The sequence below is a fragment of the Mirounga angustirostris genome, unplaced genomic scaffold (assembly GCF_029215605.1).
Source record: "Mirounga angustirostris isolate CCGP_5_RB_7025 unplaced genomic scaffold, mMirAng1.0.hap1 SCAF_9, whole genome shotgun sequence".
NCBI classification, from domain to species: Eukaryota; Metazoa; Chordata; class Mammalia; order Carnivora; family Phocidae; genus Mirounga; species Mirounga angustirostris.
This window is the reverse complement of record NW_026991717.1, coordinates 115,949,312-115,971,257: the sequence shown is the minus strand read 5'-3', so window position 1 is coordinate 115,971,257 and position 21,946 is coordinate 115,949,312. Positions and strand designations below refer to the sequence as shown.

At 46.9% G+C, this 21,946-nt stretch overlaps 1 protein-coding gene across 7 annotated transcripts in view; it reads right to left on the bottom strand.

Annotated features, from left to right (window-relative positions):
* DCAF4 (DDB1 and CUL4 associated factor 4) overlaps positions 1-19,721 on the bottom strand; it is a 29,447-nt gene extending 9,726 nt beyond the window's left edge. For 3 of the 7 annotated variants that reach the window (XM_045901132.3, XM_064571284.1, XM_064571285.1), the window contains exons 1-9: positions 19,594-19,719; positions 9,511-9,629; positions 8,465-8,654; positions 8,128-8,224; positions 5,926-6,029; positions 5,353-5,510; positions 4,353-4,435; positions 2,948-3,050; positions 736-879 (exon numbers count right to left, since the gene is read on the bottom strand). In XM_045901132.3, the coding sequence (XP_045757088.1) occupies positions 736-879; positions 2,948-3,050; positions 4,353-4,435; positions 5,353-5,510; positions 5,926-6,029; positions 8,128-8,216 (681 nt within the window). In that variant the 5' untranslated portion in view covers positions 8,217-8,224; positions 8,465-8,654; positions 9,511-9,629; positions 19,594-19,719. Of the gene's footprint in view, positions 1-735; positions 880-2,947; positions 3,051-4,352; positions 4,436-5,352; positions 5,511-5,925; positions 6,030-8,081; positions 8,225-8,464; positions 8,655-9,510; positions 9,630-19,593 lie in introns of those variants that run through there. The other 4 variants (XM_054513768.2, XM_054513772.2, XM_054513775.2 and 1 more) reach the window with 4 other exon arrangements.
* Positions 19,722-21,946: the final 2,225 nt, after the last annotated feature.

Below are 21,946 nucleotides of genomic sequence, written 5' to 3'. Positions count from 1 at the left end.
GAGGAACAGGGAGGAAGTAACCCCCAGACTTTGGTCCTCTGTCATTAGCATGGACCTCGCAGTGAGACCTCTGGTATACTCTCTGGTTTGGGGATGGAGTCTCTGCAATAGCAGGGGACAAACCTAACTCTGAAAGGCATACTGTATTCTCACTTCAACCAGAAACCATTTTCAACCTGTATCCATCTTGTGGCTCAGGTCCCAAATGAACAGAATGTCACTGCTTCTTACACATGCAGTCATCACCCCCGTGGAATTTAAAGGTTGCTCCCTAGACAGCAAGCTGTGCTGTATTATATTTATTTAACCTCTGTGTAGGTCACAGACCGGCTGAGTGACTGATGCACCAGAGGACTCCCCACTCAGCTACCTCAGCCCCCAGCCCAGGAACTCTGTGCTTGGCAAGGGCTCCTTTGGGTCACTGCAATCCTCCTGGAGGGAAGGTCTGTCCAACCAGTTAAAGAAGCCTTTCAAGCATTAAGAAGTTTCACGCCTTCTCCCAACTATCGACAGTTATTTCTCTTCCAAGAAAAGAAACTTCTGAGGCCCTTTTCTTCCCCTATGGGTTCTCAAGAGCTACGACTCCATTTTCCCTGGGGAAAATAGGTACTCAAGCTCCACCTTCTTCACAAAGTTCTCTCCTCTCCTCTGAATTGGGCCAACTACAGCAGGGCCCTTGGCTCCGAAGTGCAAAGGGGGCTGCAAGGCTCCCAATTAATGGGAAAGGCAGCGTACCTTCCGGTTGGTGAAGTAAAGGTTTTCGTGCATATGCACCTTGAGTGAGGGGGCCTTCAGACCTCGTAGGCTGATGATGCCATATTTGGAGCCTCCGACTTTGACATCATTCACTGTGAAGAGCCGGTCACTGTTGGTATCTGCCTGGAGGGAAAAGAGACTACAGGTCACCTCCCTGGCTGAGCTGCCCAAGATCATCTGCCCATCTCTCTAGGATCCCATGCTCTGTGCATTTTATTGTGAGTGCGCCTACCCACGAGGGAGCGTGGAGCATGGAGGTCATCTAACTTGCCCCTACTCAGCCCAGCTGTCACCCGGCAAGGCTGACAGCTATGTGGTCTCATAAGCAGGAGCAGGGCTAAGGGCAGTGAGGGAGCGCCGTCAGGAAGTCTGAGGTCTGTATAGTGACTCCACTCAGAATTGGGTTTGGAAGAGTCCCAATGTCTACCCAGGTGAACTGTTTAGATGGGCCATGTGGTGACATGTGGCCATCATGAAAGCCACACACAATGTGGAAAATGCTAGTTGTATCCCTGTGAAGGGGTAAAAGGAGGATACAAAATTGGATTCCCATTACACAAGCACTTTTCTCCCCACCAAGTAAAAAAAAAAAAAAGCAAGCCCACTGCACTGAAAAAAAATTACAATAGAAAAGACTGCATTGGGATCTGAGTTTTTTTTCCACTTAAAAAATGTGATTACTAATTACTTCACAACAAAATGTGTTTTACATATATTTATATACACATACATGGGTTTGGATGCTGGTGAAAATGTATTCACTTTCCAAGTTTATTCAGAAAGCACGCTTCCTGAGTGCCTGGGTGGCTCAGTTGGTTAAGCGACTGCCTTCGGCTCAGGTCATGATCCTGGAGTCCCTGGATCGAGTCCTGCATCGGGCTCCCTGCTCGGCAGGGAGCCTGCTTCTGCCTCTGACCCTCCCCCCTCTCATGTGCTCTCTCTCATTCTCTCTGTCTCAAATAAATAAATAAAATCTTTAAAAAAAAAAAAAAAAAGAAAGCACGCTTCCTGAAGAATCATTACAGTGACTAGAATCAGATTGGAAAAACTGATCTCTGGGTGGCAAAGCACCCTTCCCAAAACTCCAGTCCACACAGCCAGCCAATCAGCTCTAACTCCGGGTGACTGGGAAGGTCTCTGAGCCAGTGCAAGGCCTGTGTGAGGTGAAGCACGAAGACTGGGGGCTCGGGCCACACTAAGCAGCATGTGCATCCCTACCTAGTTTTACCGAGGAACCTGAGGGAGGGGACTCCTGAGGAGAATGAACCGCAAGAAAATATTCTACTGATTCAGGTCAAATCGTACCCCCAGACGATTAAAGTAAAGCCACAGGAGTAAAGCCACAGGAGAGAATGTGAGTCCTGGAATACCCTTTACGTAAGGGTTCTCCTGTTGAGGTCTCCTGGGGCAAGACCTCAAGGGTCAGCTCTGTGGCTTCAGATTCCAGTCCTGTCCAGCAGGATCCAATCTGGATCCTTCTCCCATTCTCCTTAGCCTTTCTCTGGCCTCCAGGAAGGACAGGGCTTGCAGGGCAGGCCATGCTCTCCTGTAACCTCGAGCTTCTAGTCTAACTCGGCGGACCATGAGGTCCTCTGCCAACATTTCTCTGAACTCTGGGTTCAAGCAGTTGGCTCTGGCTTTAGCCTTGGCTTCCAGCCCAGGTCTAACCTAACGAAGAGAAGACTCTCTGCTCCCTGTAAACAATATGATAAAGGTGTGCCAGATGTGCAGGCCCAGGAGTCCAGGCCTGTGGGCCCCTGCTGCTCAGGTCAGAGCCAGCGAGCAAGGGAGTAACACATGGTTGCTACTGAAGGACACTGGAGCTTCAGGTGTGGCCACCAGATAATGCCCCTAGTCCACTGCATATCTTTTAGTCTGTAACCAACACACCCAAGGGAAAATTACTTTGTGACAGTTCTCAGTCAATGTGTGGTGGGCCCAGGCTCTCAGACTGAATGACAGAGCTATAGTGCGGGTGAGCATTGTCAGCAGGCCCGCCCTGCCAGCTCAGCACCTGCTAGCGGGTAGCCAGCAGGCACACGTTAGAACCGTAAAACCAAGGGGACACTGCCTGCTTTCATGGCACTGGCTTCCACATAACTAGGCCTGATGAAAGCCAAGGTTAAGCCACGCAGTGTCAGGGGATAAAAGCTATACCTCTGGCACCCAAAGGGAGCTCCCTCCCACTCACCAGTATGAGGTTAAATCGGTCGCTTGCCAAAGCGGAGGGATCCGAGCTCTGAATCTGGACCTTTTTCCTCTGCATGCAGCTCACTCGCAGCTCATGAGCTAAACTGCAGAGGGAAAGAGGGGCGGGGAGGGCATGGACACTGTGCCTAGACACCCATGAAGCAGCCTCCGAGGCTCTGCCCTGGCCCACACCCTGGAGATCACCTCCCCTAGTCAGCCGACTCTCCTCCCGAGTAATTCTCAGCAAGGGAGCTGAGCGGGATCCCAAATCATCTCAATTATAGAACTCTTAGGAAAACTAAGGCCAAGAAATGGGTGGACCATCCACAGGGTCAAAGAAAGTTAGAACTAGACAAATTTGGTTTTGGATCATCTAGTACAACTCTTTCCCGAGATGAAAAGAATGTGCCTGAGGGGCGCCTGGGTGGCTCAGTTGGTTAAGCGACTGCCTTCGGCTCAGGTCATGATCCTGGAGTCCCGGGATCGAGTCCCGCATCGGGCTCCCTGCTCGGCGGGGAGTCTGCTTCTCCCTCTGACCCTCCTCCCTCCCATGCTCTCTGTCTCTCATTCTCTCTCTCTCTCTCAAATAAATAAATAAAATCTTAAAAAAAAAAAAAAAAAAAAAAAAAAAAAAAAAAAAAAGAATGTGCCTGAGAAATGAAACAGCATGCCGAAGAAGAGGGCCCAATTAGTAAGAACCAGGTATGGAGACCCTTCCCTCTCCATATCACGGCCACCACCCCACTAAGAACAAAGCAGGTTTTAAGGTGAAGAGAGATCTACCTAGACCTTAACTCTTTTCCTTCTGAAGAGGGGAATACAGGAGAGAACTGCCCTACCTACTTTGGCGGGTAACCCTTGCGTGGCCCACCCTTTCTAGCTTTACCTTGAGCCAATCGCTCTATTCTGAGCCTCAGTCTCTTCTGAAAACTGGGGGAAGTACCAATCTAGCTCACAGGGTTTTAGTTGGAGTATCAGTCATCACAAGTATATGAAGTTTAGCACACATACATCCCTTTAATGCTCTCTTTTGGGTGACAACTGATTGGAAGGGGAGGCAGAAATCTCATGGTAATGAAGTTATAGGACCTTCATTACACTGACAATGATTTCGAGTAACACAGAGAAAATGTCTTGAGAAATTTCTGCTGAGTTTCTCTGCCTAGATCCCTTCTCCCTCTGTGGCCTCCTGCAGGAGACTCTCCCCTTGCTCTAAAGGGAAATGATTTTCTCAGGGCTGGTTTTAGCAGAAGGCAGGCTATGCTCCTCCCCCCTCCCCCCCACCCCTAACTGTGAGGACTCCTCAGAGTGGTTATGTGCTCTATCCTGACTGGCTTCTTGGACCATGGAAATAAGAAACAGGAAAAGAACATTCATGAAAAAAGCTTAACGAGGCTTTGTCTTACCGGCAGTAACTGGTGACATTGAGAAAACCCAGCTTGCTTTTCTGCAGCAGTGAAGATGCATTAAAGCCCATTCTGGCTATTTTCTAAATAAAACCAAAAAGATTCAATGAAGTTTTAGGTTGTGGGATAATGGAGAATGTTTCTAGTTTCATAGGATCTAATGAAGAAGCAGGTGTACTAAGTTGGCAGAAATTATATGCATAGAGATCTGAGGGTCTCCTCTCCTTGGCAAGAGGAAAAGTCCATCACAAGAAAGCACATGTGAGCTGGAAAGTTGGCCTGGTGCCCATGTCTAAGCTCCCCATCAATTCACCTGGGGAGCCAGGTGAAGAGATGAAGCCACCCCACTAGTGAGCACAAGAACCGTACTGGTCACTCGGGTCTTCACCATGCTTTCTGTTTGACCAGGGGTGACCACGGAGCCCCCATAAACCCCTGAAAGGTCCTGGCATTTAATCCCCAGAAGGGATGCAGGAAATCCTCATATCCACACACCTTGGTTTTCTATTTAAGATATACAGTTACTGAAACTGTATCATACCAATTCCCAAGATTCCTCTGGGGAAGGACAAGATGTGAGTATCACTGATGAAACTTTGCAGGTAGGGCGCCTGGGTGGCTCAGTTGGTTAAGCGACTGCCTTCGGCTCAGGTCATGATCCTGGAGTCCCGGGATCGAGTCCCGCATCGGGCTCCCTGCTCGGCGGGGAGTCTGCTTCTCCCTCTGACCCTCCCCCCTTCTCATGCTCTATCTCATTCTCTCAAATAAATAAAAAATCTTTAAAAAAAGAAAAGAAAAGAAAAGAAACTTCACAGGTAAGAAAAGGGGCGGTGGGAGATTTCTTGCCTGTTCTCATCAGAATCTCTTCATCAGATCCCTACAGGGGGAGCTCAATGCCACACCCACAAGTGCACCATGCTAAGTGTTATAGGGGCATCTAATCGGCACCTCCCATCACCAGTGGAGGGGACAGGGTGGCCACCAGGAGTGTGGAGCCCACCTTTTTCTGCTTGTCTTCTTCCTCCAGCAGCTGCAGCCTTTTGCTTTCCATCTCCTTCTGCCGGATGCCCTCCTTTGTGAGGGGGTTGCAGTTGTTATGTCCAGGGAGCAAGCGGAAGTATCGTTTCTTTTCAGGGTCAAAGTAATACCCTGGCAGATCTTTAGTCAAAAGACATGAAATCCACTTCAACTTAGAACACTGCATGGACCCACCTCTGAAGGAACCCAGGGGTCTGTCCACACCACCCACAGATGTCTGTCTGTTCTGAGGGGCAGGAGGTGGGCTAACGTTGTCAGTCACCATCCTGTGCCCATGGGGGGAGCCGTCTGCCTCAGGATCCCCATTCCTGACACAGCCCGGATGTTTAGTTAGTGTTTCAATTTGCTCCGAAATTTCCTCCAAGCCAGGAAAGGGCTGGTGACCCACATGGAGTGTCCCCACATGCAAGTGAAGACACACAGGGCTAAGCAGGGCAGCCCAAGCAGACGTAACCAGATGATGAGGTGGGACGAGGTTTCATCTTTCCCCACAGGCAGGGCCACAGGAGGTCTACTGTCCAACAGACAGCCTCACCTGGCACGGAAGAACTCCCAGCTGTGCCGGATGAGGTCGATGGGGCCTCGTCATCGCCGACATGGCCAGAATCCTGTGAGCTTTGCTGTGTCACTGAGTTACCCCTGTTGACACATAGTCATAGTAACTCACAGTGAAGGGCTGGAGTCCCAGTCATTCTCTTACCGTAGGATCCTGCAGGGGTCAGTTCAGGCAGTTCCATGGCCTTCACCCCAGCCCTCTGACCCTTCTGATTACTTGGGGAGCCCTGACCTCTCCCTTCTCCTTGAAAGCAGTTTACCTACTTCAAATATACAAAAGTTAGGACAAGGTTTTGGTTCCTCATCCTTAACAGGATGTGTGTCACAGTAAGTCCCTTTCCTTATCTCCTCACTTGAGCATTTTGTAAGGTCTTTTTGAAATTTCCAGATGAAAAGAGGAATAATCTTTGCCAATAAGAATATTATCAGCTAGGCACATTTGTCAGTTCAACAGCAGTTACAAGGCAGGTGCATTTTATTCTTTACTGGATTTAGCAATACAAAGGGTTTAAATTTTACTTGGGCACACCACCTTACAGATGGAGAAACTGGCGTTCAGGGCACAGAGGTGATTTGCTCAGTTAATACTGGGATAGAGCCATGGTTTAAACCGTTGATTTGCAAAGCTACAAGCAGCTTCTGTGGCAATTACAGGCTGAAGGATATAATGATAGAGCAAAACACCTAATTTTAGAATCCTGACAAAATCTGCTTTAAAATCAAGAACTTCCTCCCCATCCCCCAAAGGAATACAAATTGAGTAAGTATGCTGAAGGAATGAAAGAACGTTCTCTTTTGTCTGTAAATACTAACCATGCAGTTTCAGAGAAAATTATTTATTCTCCCTTTTTATGGCCTGGAGCTTTCTGAGGCAGCTCATGTGTGATCAGCAGCAAGAGGAGGAAGGATTAAGTGTCACAACAAATGTCTACATTTCTAGTCCAAGGACTGCTGCTCCATTCTTTCCACATAGAGCCCAGAAGGTGGCTGCCCAGCGTGTTTCCACATGACTCTGCCAAAGCAGAGTTGAGACTCTCTTCTTGCACAGATCACATTTTGCTACACATTGTACTCTTGTGGGAAGGCCTGGGGCCCCAAAAATATCCATGGTTCTCCTTACAAAACATACAAACATTGGGCACTGTCCTGATCGTTCTACAATATGGGTCAAATCTGTGACTCTGCCTTAGAGTAATAGATTTTATTCTGCCCCACCATGTATGAAGGGCCTACTCAGAGCCAAGCAGCCCATCAGAGGCTTTCCATGCAGTATTGCAAACCTCGTATTAGCTCTCTTTTGTATAAGAGTGACTCAGAATGATTAAGTATCTTGCCCAAATTCATATAGGAGAAGGCAGAATGTCAAATCCGGACCTCCTAATTCTGAAGCCCTGTTCTTTCCACAATATTTTGATGGTTTTTGTTACTGTTTAGGTTCACTTGTTCTAGAGAAGCATCTTGGTATTTGTCATCTTCTGACCCTGTAGCTAGAAATCTGTCCATTTTAGGAGGAGGTCTGAAGTGTGGAAGAGTTTTAAAATTGGCATGTGGGCCTCTTCTGGTGCAAAGACTTCTGCACGAAGGAAATACAATCTAGTCTCAGCACAAGATAACCCGCCCACACCAGGAGAGGACACCTCCTCACAGTCCAGGGCCAAAAGGACTTCTGGCCATAAGAACAATAAGCTGAAAGTGGAAAATGTTTGCACTGGGGGCTTCAACTCAGTATAAACTAGGTTTTACTTTCTAAGCGGGGTAGTGGGTACATGATGTTCACTGTATTATTCTGTATACACTTTTGTGTTCATTAAATACAATATGATATATTTAGCCTTTCTAAGGACTTAGGCTGAATTAATGAAATTAGATCTCCAGGAAGCTATTTTCATTGGCTGGGAAAAAAGGGAGAGAGACCGAAAAAGTGCAAACTAGAAAAATAGCTTTCCAGTTCTATCTGATACTGTCTACTTCTAAGCCTCTGGCTAATGCTCTGGCCAGAGGTCATGGTCACTCTGAAAAGAAAGAGCGTGGCCGTATCTCCTGACTACTCCAAGTGCAGCAGGCGGGCTGACTTGCGGCAGCGGCGCCCCCCCCAGACCCTGCGCTGCGGTGACAGCCCTGGTGACTCGCGCGCACCTGAGGCCGCCACAGGGCTCGCGTGGTCCCGGGCAGCAGCACTTGCCTCTCGTCAGAACCCTGTTGCCTGAACCGAGGGTTCTGCTGGTTGCTCCTTCTCCCACGTCTTCTATTCTGCCAGCTGTTTTTATGCATTTCTTCTCCTAAAAGAGAAAAAAAGCAAGTTCACATGCAAATGGGTGTGTGTGCGCGCGCACGCGCATGCACGTGCTTTGCTGTCTGCTTGACAGCTCCTTCATGCTCGGAGCTAGGCAAGGGGGTGGCCTGACCTGGGTTCTCACCGGAGCCACCACTCCACGCCTCGCCTGTAAGGGCTGCCTCCAAGTGGAGACAGCGACGAGACCCCAGGCTTCTGGAGCCACTTCTCCAGCTACAGTTCTTACCTCACGGTTGACACCTGGCCTGCCAATCTGCTGACCTTCGTTTCCTTGGGTCACTGTGTGAGGTGATGACAGATTCTCGCAAGTACTTTAGATGGCAGCTGAAGCTGGCAGGAGAACTCTTAGGTTATTCTTCTTTCTTTTCTTTACCAGATAACACCAGAGCATATAATCTTTCAATCCACACACATCCCTATTCATAGAGAATAGTTGACAGTGAGCACTTTCTCCTGCACAATTCCAGCACCGAGCAGGGAAAACTGTGAACACAGTTAAACAACCGCCCGTGTGTAGGATTTCTCAACGTGCTTTATAAAAGTTTTAGCTCCCTGAAGTAAGCAAGCTGTTAAAGGGACAGATGTGCACATGCATTTTTTTTTTTTTTAAATAAGGAATGAGAAAAGAACACTTCTTACTGATATTGCCATATTTCAGGTGTCTTTTTCAAGTCTTATCTTGTATAGCCTGAATCTATCACTTAACTGCCAGTTTCAACATTGGGAATCACATTAAGAGTTGTTGTGTTTTTTTTTTTAAGATTTTCTTTATTTATTTGACAGAGAGACACAGCGAGAGAGGGAACACAAGCAGGTAGAGTGGGAGAGGGAGAAGCAGGCTCTCCGCCGAGCAGGGAGCCCGATGTGGGGGCTCGATCCCAGGACCCTGGGATCATGACCTGAGCCGAAGGCAGACGCTTAACGACTGAGCCACCCAGGCGCCTGACATATTAAGAGTTCTTAAAAAGACCAAAATGGTACATGGACCAGCTGCTGTGAGTTCCATGCCTTCCCAACGCCTGATTTTTCCCCCACTCACAGGAGACAGTGATGACATCTTACTGAATATGCTTTTATTTATTTTTTACTGAATATACTTTAAAACCACATTCAAATGCCATAACAAAATTAGAAAAACATTTCTAGGGCTGAATGAAACCCAAGAATAGATTAGAAAACTATTTGCCTTTATTTCCCAACTTCTCCTTCTGAGTGGGGAATGCCTGTTGGCATCAGAGCACCAGAAGTCTGGACTCCCGGTCCAGTACTTACCCCAACATTTTGCGAATTCTGTAACCAAGGCCTCAGTTTGCTTGCTTCAGACAGTCAGTCTGCCACCCCCACGGGGCCATTCCACAACCTGGATTACTTGCACCAGATGCTCTCCAGTCCTGTGCCAGAATTAATAAGCACCACTGAAGAAAAGCATGTAGCCGTGCTGAAGGGGAGCTATGAGAAATATCTTATTTTCATCCTCTGATGAATTAAATGACTTTAATTATTCCTAGTCTGAGTCACTCCTGACAGCTCAGGGTGATATCCCTTTCCGCTTTCTTCCAGTCCTCCTTCCTTGCTAGCATAGCTCCCTACCTCACAGAGAAGAGAGATGTTGCCAGGTATGAATACTCCCAACTTCTCTCCCTTCCCTTCCACAAATACCTGCCTTTAATATTTCCAATGGTCTTCCCGCTTGTCTTGGGAGAAACGGGTGTCCTTGTGCCTTTTCCTGGCAAACCCACCCCACCTGGCTATTGCTCTCATTCCTTCTCAGACCCTACAGATACCTTTCCCGTATGTTTAACCAATTTCCCCTGTCCTTACCTCACCTATGGACATGCTCAGGTTTTTCATTTGTATGTGCTTCATCTCTGACCCAAAAGGAAGAGGATATCCTGAGCATGTGGTCTATGTGCACACATCCCACTGCTTGTTTCCCAGTCACTCTTCAACCCACTGCAGTTAGGGCTCCTCCCTCGCCTTTCTGCTCAAATGCTCTTGTGAGGTATTTAACTAATGATCCCCCTACCTGCCAAAGTTAGTCGTCTCTCTTTAGCCCTTATTCCTAAAACATGTGATGCCACGAAGCTTCACTCTTCCTTTGGCTTCTGGAATAGCTTTCTCTTGGGTCACCTGCCCTGTATCTGTTTTCTACTGTTCTGTCCTAGATCCTCTTCTTTTCATACATATACCATCTCACCTGCCAACACAGGTTCATCTCCAACCTCTAGCATCCCTCCTGGGCATCAACTTCTACCGCCACTCCTCCTTCCACAGCGACAGGAGACTCAGCAGGTTCGGAGCCCAGAATCTCTCCCTACTTCCCTGCCTGCTCTTGTACCTATCCATATTTCCCTTCTCTGTAAATACCACTGCCGCCCTCACCCCTGTCCAATAGTATAATAACTTTATTCAATTTCCTAAGCAACCCACTTTCATGGCTCCTGGACACCACACACATGGGTCTCCCTAAGGATCAATCACCTTAATCTTTATTTACGAATAAAGTTGTATTTACTAACTAGTTAAGTTACAAGCTAAGAGGCACTATGCAGAGGAAGGGAAATAGGGCCAGTGCTAAGAAAACTGGTAAGAAAAAGAAGGCATATTGACCTAAAGATTATTATTAGCAACTCTATAAAAAGATAAAAATTTCTCTAGATTGCACATTCTGTACATAGGACTCCAGTTTGCTTTAATTATGAAATAATGCAGGATTACATTGAAGAACACATATAATGGTAAGTCAAAGGCTTCAGATCAGGAGGCAGGAGCATGGCATGCCTGTATCCTCAAAAGAGGGGTGCGGGGCGCCTGGGATGCTCAGTCGGTTAAGCGACTGCCTTCGGCTCAGGTCATGATCCCAGGGTCCTGGGATCGAGCCCCGCATCGGGCTCCCTGCTCTGCGTGGAGCCTGCTTCTCCCTCTCCCACTCCCCCTGCTTGTGTTCCCTCTCTCGCTGTGTCTCTCTCTGTCAAATAAAGAAATAAAATCTTAAAAAAAAAAAAAAAAAGAGGGGCGCAAAATCAAGGACATAGTAAATAATGAAATAACTGGTGACTGCTGATTTTGGAACATTTCTAAACCACTAACTTACACAAGCACAGGGTCAGGTCCTACAACACAAGGAGAGGCTGACGACATTAACTGATTTAATAAACATGATCAAGCCAAAGTCATTTAAAAAAGTCACGATAAACAGAAGTTGACTCAACACAGAAAGGGTTAGAGTGGGATGAAATGATACCTTTTCGTACTTTTAAGCCTATTTCAGGGGTGGGGAGAGTGTCTTCCCCGAATGCAGACATAGTTCACTCTCAGTATCCACTTTATGCATTATGCTTGCCCTTATCACTCTGTACTAAACTTTGTACTCCCATCTCATATTAGGTGTAATGTGAATTCTCTAAGCAAAGATCTTGCCTTGTTCCTTCTGTTCCTAACACCCATGACCTAGTTGGTTCTCAGTAAATGTTCACTGAACTAAACAAAAAACAAACCCAAACAACCCTGCAGCTACTTTAAAATCCCAGGTAGCCCCTTTCGGCTCTAGGCATTTTCATTTGCTATTCAACACAGATTTACGGAGGGCCCACTGGGCCCTGGGGAGCAGGCAGAGATAAACTGTGGTTCCCATTCTCAAGACACTTGCTGATCACCAGGGACATAGTCGTGAATGAACCGATTCCTGCAGTGCCTCATAAGTGAAGACCCAGGTCTCTCCAGGTGTAGCAAAGGAGGAGGGTCATTCTTTGAGTGGAAGGGCTGGAGGAGAGACAGAGTTTGAACTGCATCTAGAAGAATGAGTGTCAGGCAAGGGGGTGAGGAAAGGGACCTGCAAGCAGCTTGGTATGGCCAAAGGCTGGGGGATGAAGCTGGAAAGGGAGGCAGGGCCAGCCCATGAGGGCTCTGACAGGATTAGACACACATGTTGGAAAGGGCACTTTACAGGTAGCAGAGAGAATAAGCTGGAAGTTAAGGACTGCTGCAGCAAGCTACGGGAGATGAACCTTCCCACTGTGGAAGTGACACTTGGGACAGAGGATCTTGAATTTAGAGAGACTCAGGAGGTGAATTTCATGGGAGAGGTGGAGACAGAGAAGTGAAGAACCAGTAAGTGACTGACTGGTAGGGTCCTGACCTGGGAGACCAAGACTAAGGACGAAGAGCAGTTTGGGGGAGAGAAGAGAATCAGTCTCATTTTGAACAAACCAATCTCAAGACGCCTGTAGAACACCAAGGCAGGCAACTGTACACAAGCTCTGGGAATCCAGAGAGGAAACAAGGCTAAGGATAGAGATTTGAAAGTCATCAACACATGGTGACAAAGACTCAGACAAATGTAGATCCAAAGCCAAATATATAGTGAGGCTTTGATTTCAAAATCAGAGATAATTTTATTGGATAGTAATAGGAAATCCAGCACGTATCAGTTTTTAGATCAGTGTGTCTCAATGAGGACAATTTTAACCACCAGGGGACATGTGACAATGATGGGAGACATTTTTGTTTGTCACAACTTGGGGGGGGAGGAGGTGGGGCTGGTGGTGGCTGCTATTGCCATTTAGTGAGAAAAAGCCATTGATGCTAACCATCTTACAATACACTGCGAGTTAATCCAGCAACAGTGCTGAGGTGGAGAAACTCTATTCTTGATAGAAGTGCTAACAATTTGCTGGATCAAATGCTGAATCCTGGCTCCTTTGGAGCTGCTCTGCCAGGCAGGTACTAAGAAGTGTTCTGAAAGGCTGGACCTGGCTTTGCCTTTCAGAGAATCTTTTAAGTACTTGAAGGAGTAAAGAGAAATAATTTCTGAGAGACCATTAGTCCGGAAAGACAATGTTAATCTCAAACAAATAAACATGATTTAACTTTTTGGAAAATGACCAGGCAATACTTATCAAGTAATTTAAAAATGTACAAGCCTTCTTTTGGGAATTGATCCTAAAAAAAATAATCCAAAAGATTATAAAAATTACAACTTTCCAATCACTTTATGAGGCTAGTATTACCCTGTTACCAAAACCAAAGACATCACAAGAAAACTATATATTGGGGTGCCTGGGTGGCTCAGTCGTTGAGTGTCTGCCTTCAGCTCACGTCATGATCCCAGGGTCCTGGGATCGAGCCCCGCCATCGGGCTCCCGGTTCCCTGCTCCGCGAGAAGCCTGCTTCTCCCTCTCCCACTCCCCCTGCTTGTGTTCCCTCTCTCGCTGTGTCTCTTTCTGTCAAATAAATAAATAAAATCTTAAAAAAAAAACCTATATATCAATATATCTAGGACACAGACACACAAAATACTAGCAAACCCAATCCAAAAGCTCATGAAAAGGATTATACATGAGGAGCAAGCAGGATTTATCCCAGGAATACAAGGTTGATTCAACATAGGGAGATCAATCACTGTAATACAGCATATTAATAGAATAAATGTAGGGGAAAACCCCATGTGACTATCTCAATAGATGCAGAAAAATCACTGGGTAAAATCCAGTGGCCTCTCATGATTAAAAACTAGGAATAGAAGGTAACTTCCTCAACGTGATAAAGGGCATCTACAAGAAACTCAAAGCTCACATACTTTATGGTGAAAAAGTACAAGCTCCACCCCCTCCCCCATTCAGGAACAAGACGAGGATGTCTTTTCTCACCACTACTTCTATTGGTAGATGGCATGATCTTATAAACAGAAAATCCTAAAGAATCCACAGTAAAACTATTAGAGGTGATAGATACATGAGTTAAAGTTTCAGGATACAATCTGAAAATGAAATTAAAGAAAACAATTCCATTTACAGTAACATCAAAAATAATAACTTAGGAACTGGATATCCGCCTGCAAAAGAATGAATTTGAATCCCTACTTCACATCATATATAAAAATTAACTCTAATGGATCCAATATCTAAAACTATAAAACTTAAAAAGTTTTTTTTTAGAGAAAGAGAGACAGTGTGAGCATGAGCAGGAGGGGTAGAGGGAGTGGGAGAGGAATCCCAAGTAGACTCCATACTGAGTGCAGAGCTCCACACAGGGCTTGATCCCACAACCCTGAGATCACGACCTGAGCTGAAACCAAGAGTTGGACACTTAACTGACTGCACCACCCAGGTGCCCCTAAAACTATAAAACTCTTAGAAGAAAATAAAGATATAAATCATCATGATCATGGATTAAGTAATGGTTCCTTAGATAGAACACCTGAAGCACAAGGAAAAAATAAATTGGACTGGAAGAGGTAGTTTCCAGGGGGCTGGAAGTAGGGGAAGAGAAGGCAGAGAATGGGGAATGACTAACTGGCACAAAGATCCCTCCACCCCCAAATATTCCTTTTGAAAGAAGCTTGTTGGGAGTCTTTTTTTCTGTTATGAGTAAGTGCTTTTCCCAGTCACCCCAAATTAGTTTATAAAGGTTCCGATTAAATTGTTTTATATTTCTAGGAATAAGAGTCACTGTTATATCCTTTCATTATCTAGGTGGTAGCTTAGTAAAATTTTTATAAGACTTTAAGTGATTTATAATGTTCCATGTGTACCTGTTTATGTTTTCATGCCACCAAATTTTTAGCTTTGGTACCAAAAGCAATAGTCACATATATAATACTTCACTATGACAGTTTTGTTTTAAAACCAGAATCAGGTTGAATGTGACTTTTATTTAAACTAAGATTTATGCCTGTGCATTCATAAAACACTGATACAGTAGTACCATATTTCCTTTACTTTGTTTGATTAAACACTTACTGAAAGGTAAATACATAGATCAAATGATGAGACTTCATGTTTCAGTAAAAGTTAAAAAAAAAACTTGTCTTTTTACTTAACTCTTCATGAAATCGAATTTTTTTAAGAGAGTGGGTAGGATAAGGGGCAGAGGGAGAGAGAGCCCAGCACCGAGCCCTATGCGGGGCTTGATCTCACAACCATGAGATCATGACCTGAGCTAAAATCAAGAATTGGACGCTTGATCGACTGAGCCACCCAGGTGCCCCATGAAATAGAATTTTTTTTTTTTTAAAGATTTTTAAAATTTACTTGACAGAGAGAGACACAGCGAGAGAGGGAACACAAGCAGCGGGCGAGGGAGAAGCAGGCCCCCCGCGGAGCAGGGAGCCCGATGCGGGGCTCGATCCCAGGACCCTGGGATCATGACCTGAGCCGAAGGCAGACGCCTAATGACTGAGCCACCCAGGCGCCCCTGAAATAGAATTTTTTAATCAGAACAACTAGATAGGATCCTTTCCTGGAGTCGACCTTAAAGAACTGGAATTGGCAGATTTCTTTGGTTTCTGTTATCTACTTATAGCATTCCCAACCAGGAATAGTGCAATAATATGAAACACTTTGAAATCCATAATCTTAAAAAAAGGAGGGAAGGGGATTATACAATAAGACCACACATCACAGGTAAGAGATTAAAATGACTGAGTATGTAATATTTTTTAAAACCTTCATTTTAGGTCAGCACAAACTTCCTTTATTTTTTCCCCCTATTTTCAGTAGCATTTCGAGGTTTAACATAGCAAGCCAGTATAAAGTTTTACAATTCAGTCCAGCAGACCCCCTGACCCAGTTTCACTTTCCCCGGGTTCAGTTATCCTCCATTAGATCCAGAAGCAGATGATCCTCCTCCGGATGTATCCTTGGGAGATCAGTTAACAGTCTAATGCCGTGTCACAATGTCTATAAGTCGTCTCATTGCACTGGCATTTTATCATCTTACATTATCACAAAAAGGGTGAGTACAGTACAATAAGATTTTGAGACAGATCATGTTCACATACCTTTTATCACAGTATATTGTTGTAATTGTTCTATTTGATTATCAGTTATTGTTGTTCATCTCTTACTGCCTAATTTATGAATTAAACTTTATCACAGGTATGTCTGTATAGGAAAAAAACAGAATATACAGGTTTCGGTACTACCCATGGTTTCAGGCATCCACAGGGGGTTTTGGAATGTGTCCCCCTGGATAAGGGGTACCACTGTAATCCTGGATTGAGTCATTTTAAGATGAAAATGGAAACAAGTATAAGAAAATTAATTTTCTTCTGTAACATCTCAATCATCTGCTTGTTGACCCTTTCTTAGTCAACAGGTGATGTCCTGTTGCAGATATACACTTAGCTGACAGTGATCTCTGGAAACTCTGAATTTGTTCTTGTCAGTGAGCCCTCTTGCTTAACTACAGATCCCAACAGTTAAAACCAGAAATAGACAGGATGCCTAACTCAAGCTCTAACTGAAACCTATTGCTCTTATTTCTAATCATGCTTTCTTGAGGCACTGATGAAGAGGTTTTGCAATGACCAGAACATTGGAACCGCCAGGCCAGAAAAGCCCCAACAGCAACAGAATGCCTAGAAAGACCACATCCCATACATCCCCTCCCTGCCCACGATCATGGGATGCACATACCAACCCCCCAACCTGTGATCACACACTCTGTTCTTTGGCACGTACCCCTCTGAACCTCTCCCTATAAAACTCTAGGTATCCAACTTGTGGGCTGAGAGGTCAGTTAAGGCTTGAGTCTGCCACCGCCTCTGGCTGCTGGCACCTGAAATAAATTTCTCTTTCTCTTTTCTAAACCCTGGTCTCTTGAGTTACTGGCTTCTCTTGTGATGAGTTTATCCGAGTTTGTTCGGCAACAGGTTTGTTGGCAAACCTAGCCAGGAGCTGTGGTTTTGATTTGTCCAGCTCCCCGGGTAATCCTGGAGATGGAGCACTTGGCCTCACAGTGCACAAAAGCTTTCCTTTTGGTTTCCGGAGTTACTGGCTGAGCTAGATCACTGGGTAACATTCTTACATTATCTAAATGAGGTTGATAATCTGGTGGATACCTAAAGCTTCTGAAAAACCTGTAAATCTTCCTCATCAACCTTTGGTGCATTTTGGTAGGCAGCAGTGTATACCTCTAATGCTTTGCTTTACTGCTTTTCAGTAGGGCTAAATAAATGCTTTTCAATAGTGATAAAATTGAAATACAGTATTGGTATACTTTACTCTTTGCTTTTCAGAACTGCCAATAGCTTTCTCCAGATGAAAGCTGTTTGGATAGTATCCACTGCATTAATTGGGTTCCGCCCGTGAAATAACATGACCATCAGATGGGTTTGCAGTCTTGCCCTTTCTAATTCAGTTTAGCTTCTCCATTCTTTGCTGTTATGTTGCTATGAAGTCATTCCGTTTCATTTTTACCTTGGTTGCAAGAGCTTTCAAAGGTTCACCTCCTTTGGCTCCAAGTCTGAACCCCCGCTTGTCGATAATCCTGAAGTTTGGCAAATTCCTGAATTTTTCAGGCCCTGCTTCAAATCTAGTCTCTGTAGAGGCCCAGTTGTGGGATCTCATCTGGAAGTTGGCTTGGCCTGGAAGTCGGGCAGTTCTCCCCATAGGAATGGCCAAGATTTGGCACAGCTCTCCCAAAGGCTTGTGGTTGGAACACCCCACAGTTTCTTGGATAACTGGCCCTCCCCCTCTCCCGAGACACCTCCCCATACCAGGGGGCTGTGGGGCAGCCTCTACCTGGGCCTCTGCTCAGCAGGTGTGCTGGGAGCCCAGGGCTGAAATTCAGGGTGGGAAGAGGCTCCATCTCCCCCACCCAAGACCTCAGGTTGGGAGGCCCTGGCAGCTGGGCCTCAACATCTGGCCTGGAGTCCAACAAAACTCCTCTGAGTTGCCTGGGCCACACTGGGGCCACAGGGTTTCTTTTTGGGGTGATGAAAATGTTCTGGAATAAGATCGTGGTGATAGTCACACAATCCTGTGAATATATTACAAAACCCACTGAACTGTACCCTTTACAATGGTGGATTTTACGGTATGTGAATTATATCTCAAAAACAAAAAAGAGGGCGCCTGGGTGGCTCAGTTGGTTAAGCGACTGCCTTCGGCTCAGGTCATGATCCTGGAGTCCCTGGATCGAGTCCCGCATCGGGCTCCCTGCTCGGCGGGGAGTCTGCTTCTCCCTCTGACCCTCCCCCCTCTCATGTGCTCTCTCTCTCTCAAATAAATAAATAAAAATCTTTTAAAAAAACCAAAAAAACCCCTCCAAAAAACCCAAAAAAAACCCCACAAAAAAAAAAAAAACACAAAAAAGATTTACTACAGAAGAACTATAATACTTAAAATCCTAAAAATCCAACGGAGTAATTACGATTATGGAGACTACCGGATTGTAATACGGAAAATGCTAATGCTGAATGGTTTGTAAAGCCGAATACAAAATGGCCTCTCCAAGGAGCTTGCCATGCCCACCTTGAGATGGTTTTTCTATTTTTACAAATGAGGAAACTGAGGCTTCCAGGACTAAGTATCTTACCCAGCAGGACACAAAGAATGGAGAAAAAGGAATCTCACCCCGGCTGGTCAGGCCCCGGGGGTTGGTTACCCACCGACCACCACCTCAAGTGTAACTTCCATTGTTATTTAAAACCAGACTTGGGAATTTCGGAATTTCGTCTGTTTCCTCCAGGAAGTTATGACAGTTTTCTCTCCGCCTTGCTGTTTCAGTCACAAGAAAGGGACTGTGGACTACCCCCCGCCCATGGTGGGCGGGGGGAAGGGGGTGGTATCACCGTTTCTGAGGTCAGCGGGGGCGGGGCGCGATGAGGCGCCCGGGACCCCGAAGGCACGAGTACGAAAAGGTGGCTTCCTCGCCCACACACGACTCGGTGTGGAGGTAAACTCGGAACGCCTGGGTTCAAACCGGGGCTCTGCTACTGACTAGTTCCGTAGTTATCCTGGACAAGCGAAACCTCACTGGGCCTCTTCCTGCGTCTGACAAAGGTACTCCTACCTACCTCACCGGGCTGGTGGGGGGGAAACTTAGTTAAGGCTTGTAAAGCAGTTAGCACAGCGCGGAGCACTCAGTACGCGCTCAAGGTGCGTTAGCTGTTCTCACAACCTGAACTCCCAGGGAAACGGCCACCAAGGGTCCGCGCTCCAGCCAGAGGCAGGTGTGGGGTGCTACCTTCAGCACCAGGGCTTAATAAAACGCTCTCTCGGGTCCGACACAGAGCGGCGACACTCGGGGTCCCCCCACGTTCCACCGTTTACGGCTGCAGAGCCGACCCGACAGGACGAGCCGGGCTGTACACGCCCCCGGAGCCGGCGCAGCCGGAGCTCGCCGGCCCAGCCCCCCATCCACGCCACGCTCAGGCCGGCGTTCCACGTGCTCCGCTGCTCCCCGCCCCTTTCTCGGGCCTTCCCCCACGGCCCATCCCACCCCGAGCTCTGAGGGAGAGCAGCCGCAGGAGAACGATAATATTTAAAAGTGAGAACATCCTAAAAATCCAACAGGGTAATTACGATTACCGGACCGACGCCAACGGCCACCGCCGCGGCAGACACTTACTTAGTAGACGGTCCTTTCCGGCTCGCCTTCAGGGCCGGGACCCGCAGGAGTACGGTCTAAGCGGGGAAGGACCCGGAAAGACCACGATGTAGCGTCTGCCAGTTAGTTGCGTCCGTTTTTTGTGTTGTCGCAGCGGATAGGACCAGGCGGCCGCCCGTTCCGTCTCATTGGACGTGGCTTCTGACTGTCTACGCCAATAGGGTGGATCTTAGGGGGAGGGCGGAGATTGGAGCTCGGCTCCGCCCAGGCCAGGCGAGGGGGCCGCGTGTCGGCACGCGGGTCTGGGGCGGGGCCGAGCACGTTGGGGGCGGGGCCGGGCGGGGTAGGAGGCTGAGTTCTGATCCCGGAAGCTCGGAGGAGTCGGCTTCTTCTGAAGAAGTTGGGTGTCTGACCCAGCAACGGGTTCTTTCTCTGTCCGCAGCCAACTGATCCAGCCCAGAGTCGTCCTCTCGCCGCCCTGAGACTTGGGGGGAGGAAAGATTTTACTGTGGGAAGGACAAAGGGGTCTGTGAGATGAGGGAGAGAAAACAGGTGGTGACGTGTTGGGCAGTGACCACAGGTGGCGGAGTCGGCTGACCCTAGGTCTGTACGGCTCCAAGGTGCAGAGGAGCGTGGCCTAAAGGGCCGTCATGGAGGGTCACTTCTCGGTCTAGTTGTGTTTTCCTGCTTTGTTGTGTGACTTAGGTCGAGTCTCTTCTCTTTTTTGTGCGTTCATTTCTTCTGTTGTTGAACAGTGAAGTTGATCTGATGTTCTCTTCAGCGCAAAGTCTGTTCGTACGACTAATAATTCCAGAATGTTCTGTGTGCTTTGACTGTCCCAGATATCAGCCGGCAGCTATCAGAACTTCTAGAAGCCTGTGATGGGCACTTGGCCAGAAGTGACAGTTTTGTGAGAAGATCTGGGTTCAAATAGGCCAGGCTTGGAGGGGAAAAAAAATTAAATAGGCCAAGCTTGGTTGTTGCCACTAGCAGACCTGGCACACCATGTGCCTTTTTAATCCGGGTCCCTGTGAGTGGCTGGACCAATTAGAAAATAGGTCGTGTGGTTTATCAGTTGTATCTCAGTGTGAAAACATTTCAATCAATAATGAAGAAGGTAGAATTTCAGCTCTCAAGGAGTTTACAAATAAATGCAGGGTGTGGAGTGGGGAGAGGTGGTGAGCAGAATGAGAAGTGAGTATAGTCAGAATAAAGCACAGCTTTGTGAAGCTTGAATGGCCCAGAAGAGAAGGCAGACAGAAATTCTAAGCTGAACAAACAACCTCACTGGAAGTCTGTTCAAGGAATAGTGAGGCATTCATTTTGGCTGTATGGGAGGGGAGTCTTGGAAGCAAAACTGGCAGGGTAGGTTGAGTCAAATATCAGGGAAAGGAGCAGGCAGAGGGGACCTCAGAAGGTTTGGAAGTTGGGGAGTGCAGGACTAGAGCTAAGTTTTGGAGAGATCACCCAGGTGGCACAGTGGGAGAGACTGGAGACGACAGATTGTGGAGGCTGGGAGCCTCCTTAGGAGCTTAGTGCAACCACAGTCCCTGTGAAAGGTAGTGAGGGCTGAAGCAGAGTGGTGGTTGCTGGGATGGAAGGGAGGGCAGATGGGGGACACACTTAAGAGGAGGGAGGATCTGCAAGGTTTGCTGAACCCTGTGGGAGGAGTCAAAGGGGATTGCAAGCTGAAGAGCTAGGGTCACTGGAGGAAGTCAGGAAGGAGTTGGCTTGGGGCATGCTGAGTGAATGGCCGCCAGCCAGGCAGAGGGCTCAGACGCAGGTTTTGCCTTCGTGATGTGCAGTAGGCACGCCAGAGAAAAAAGATTTAAGAATATTTGCAAATCAAGGCACAAAGGGAGCTTGGTCTCAGATGAGAGTCATTTGGTGTCTGTGAACCCCAGTTTCTTCATAGATAAAAGGAGGATGATGCTATGTACTGAAGAGAATTATTGTGAGGAGTAGATGTGGTGACTATAGAGCGCCTCACTGCTTGGTCTACATGCCCATGGATTGAGACCCTCCATTATGAGGAAGGCTGGATATCTGTATGGTACATTTTACCATCAAAAGTAAAAATAGGGTGACCTTTGGGTGGCTCAGTCCATTAAGCAGCTGCCTTTGGCTCAGGTCATGATCCCAGGGTCCTGGGATTGAGTCCCGCATCAGGCTCCTTGACCAATTTAACAATTAGTAATACAGGTTTTTTTTTTTAAAGATTTTTCTTTTTTTATTTGAGAGAGAATGAGAGAGCACGAGAGGGAAGAGGGTCAGAGGGAGAAGCAGATCCCCCGCCGAGCAGGGAGCCTGATGTGGGACTCGATCCCGGGACTCCAGGATCATGACCTGAGCCGAAGGCAGTTCCTTAACCAAG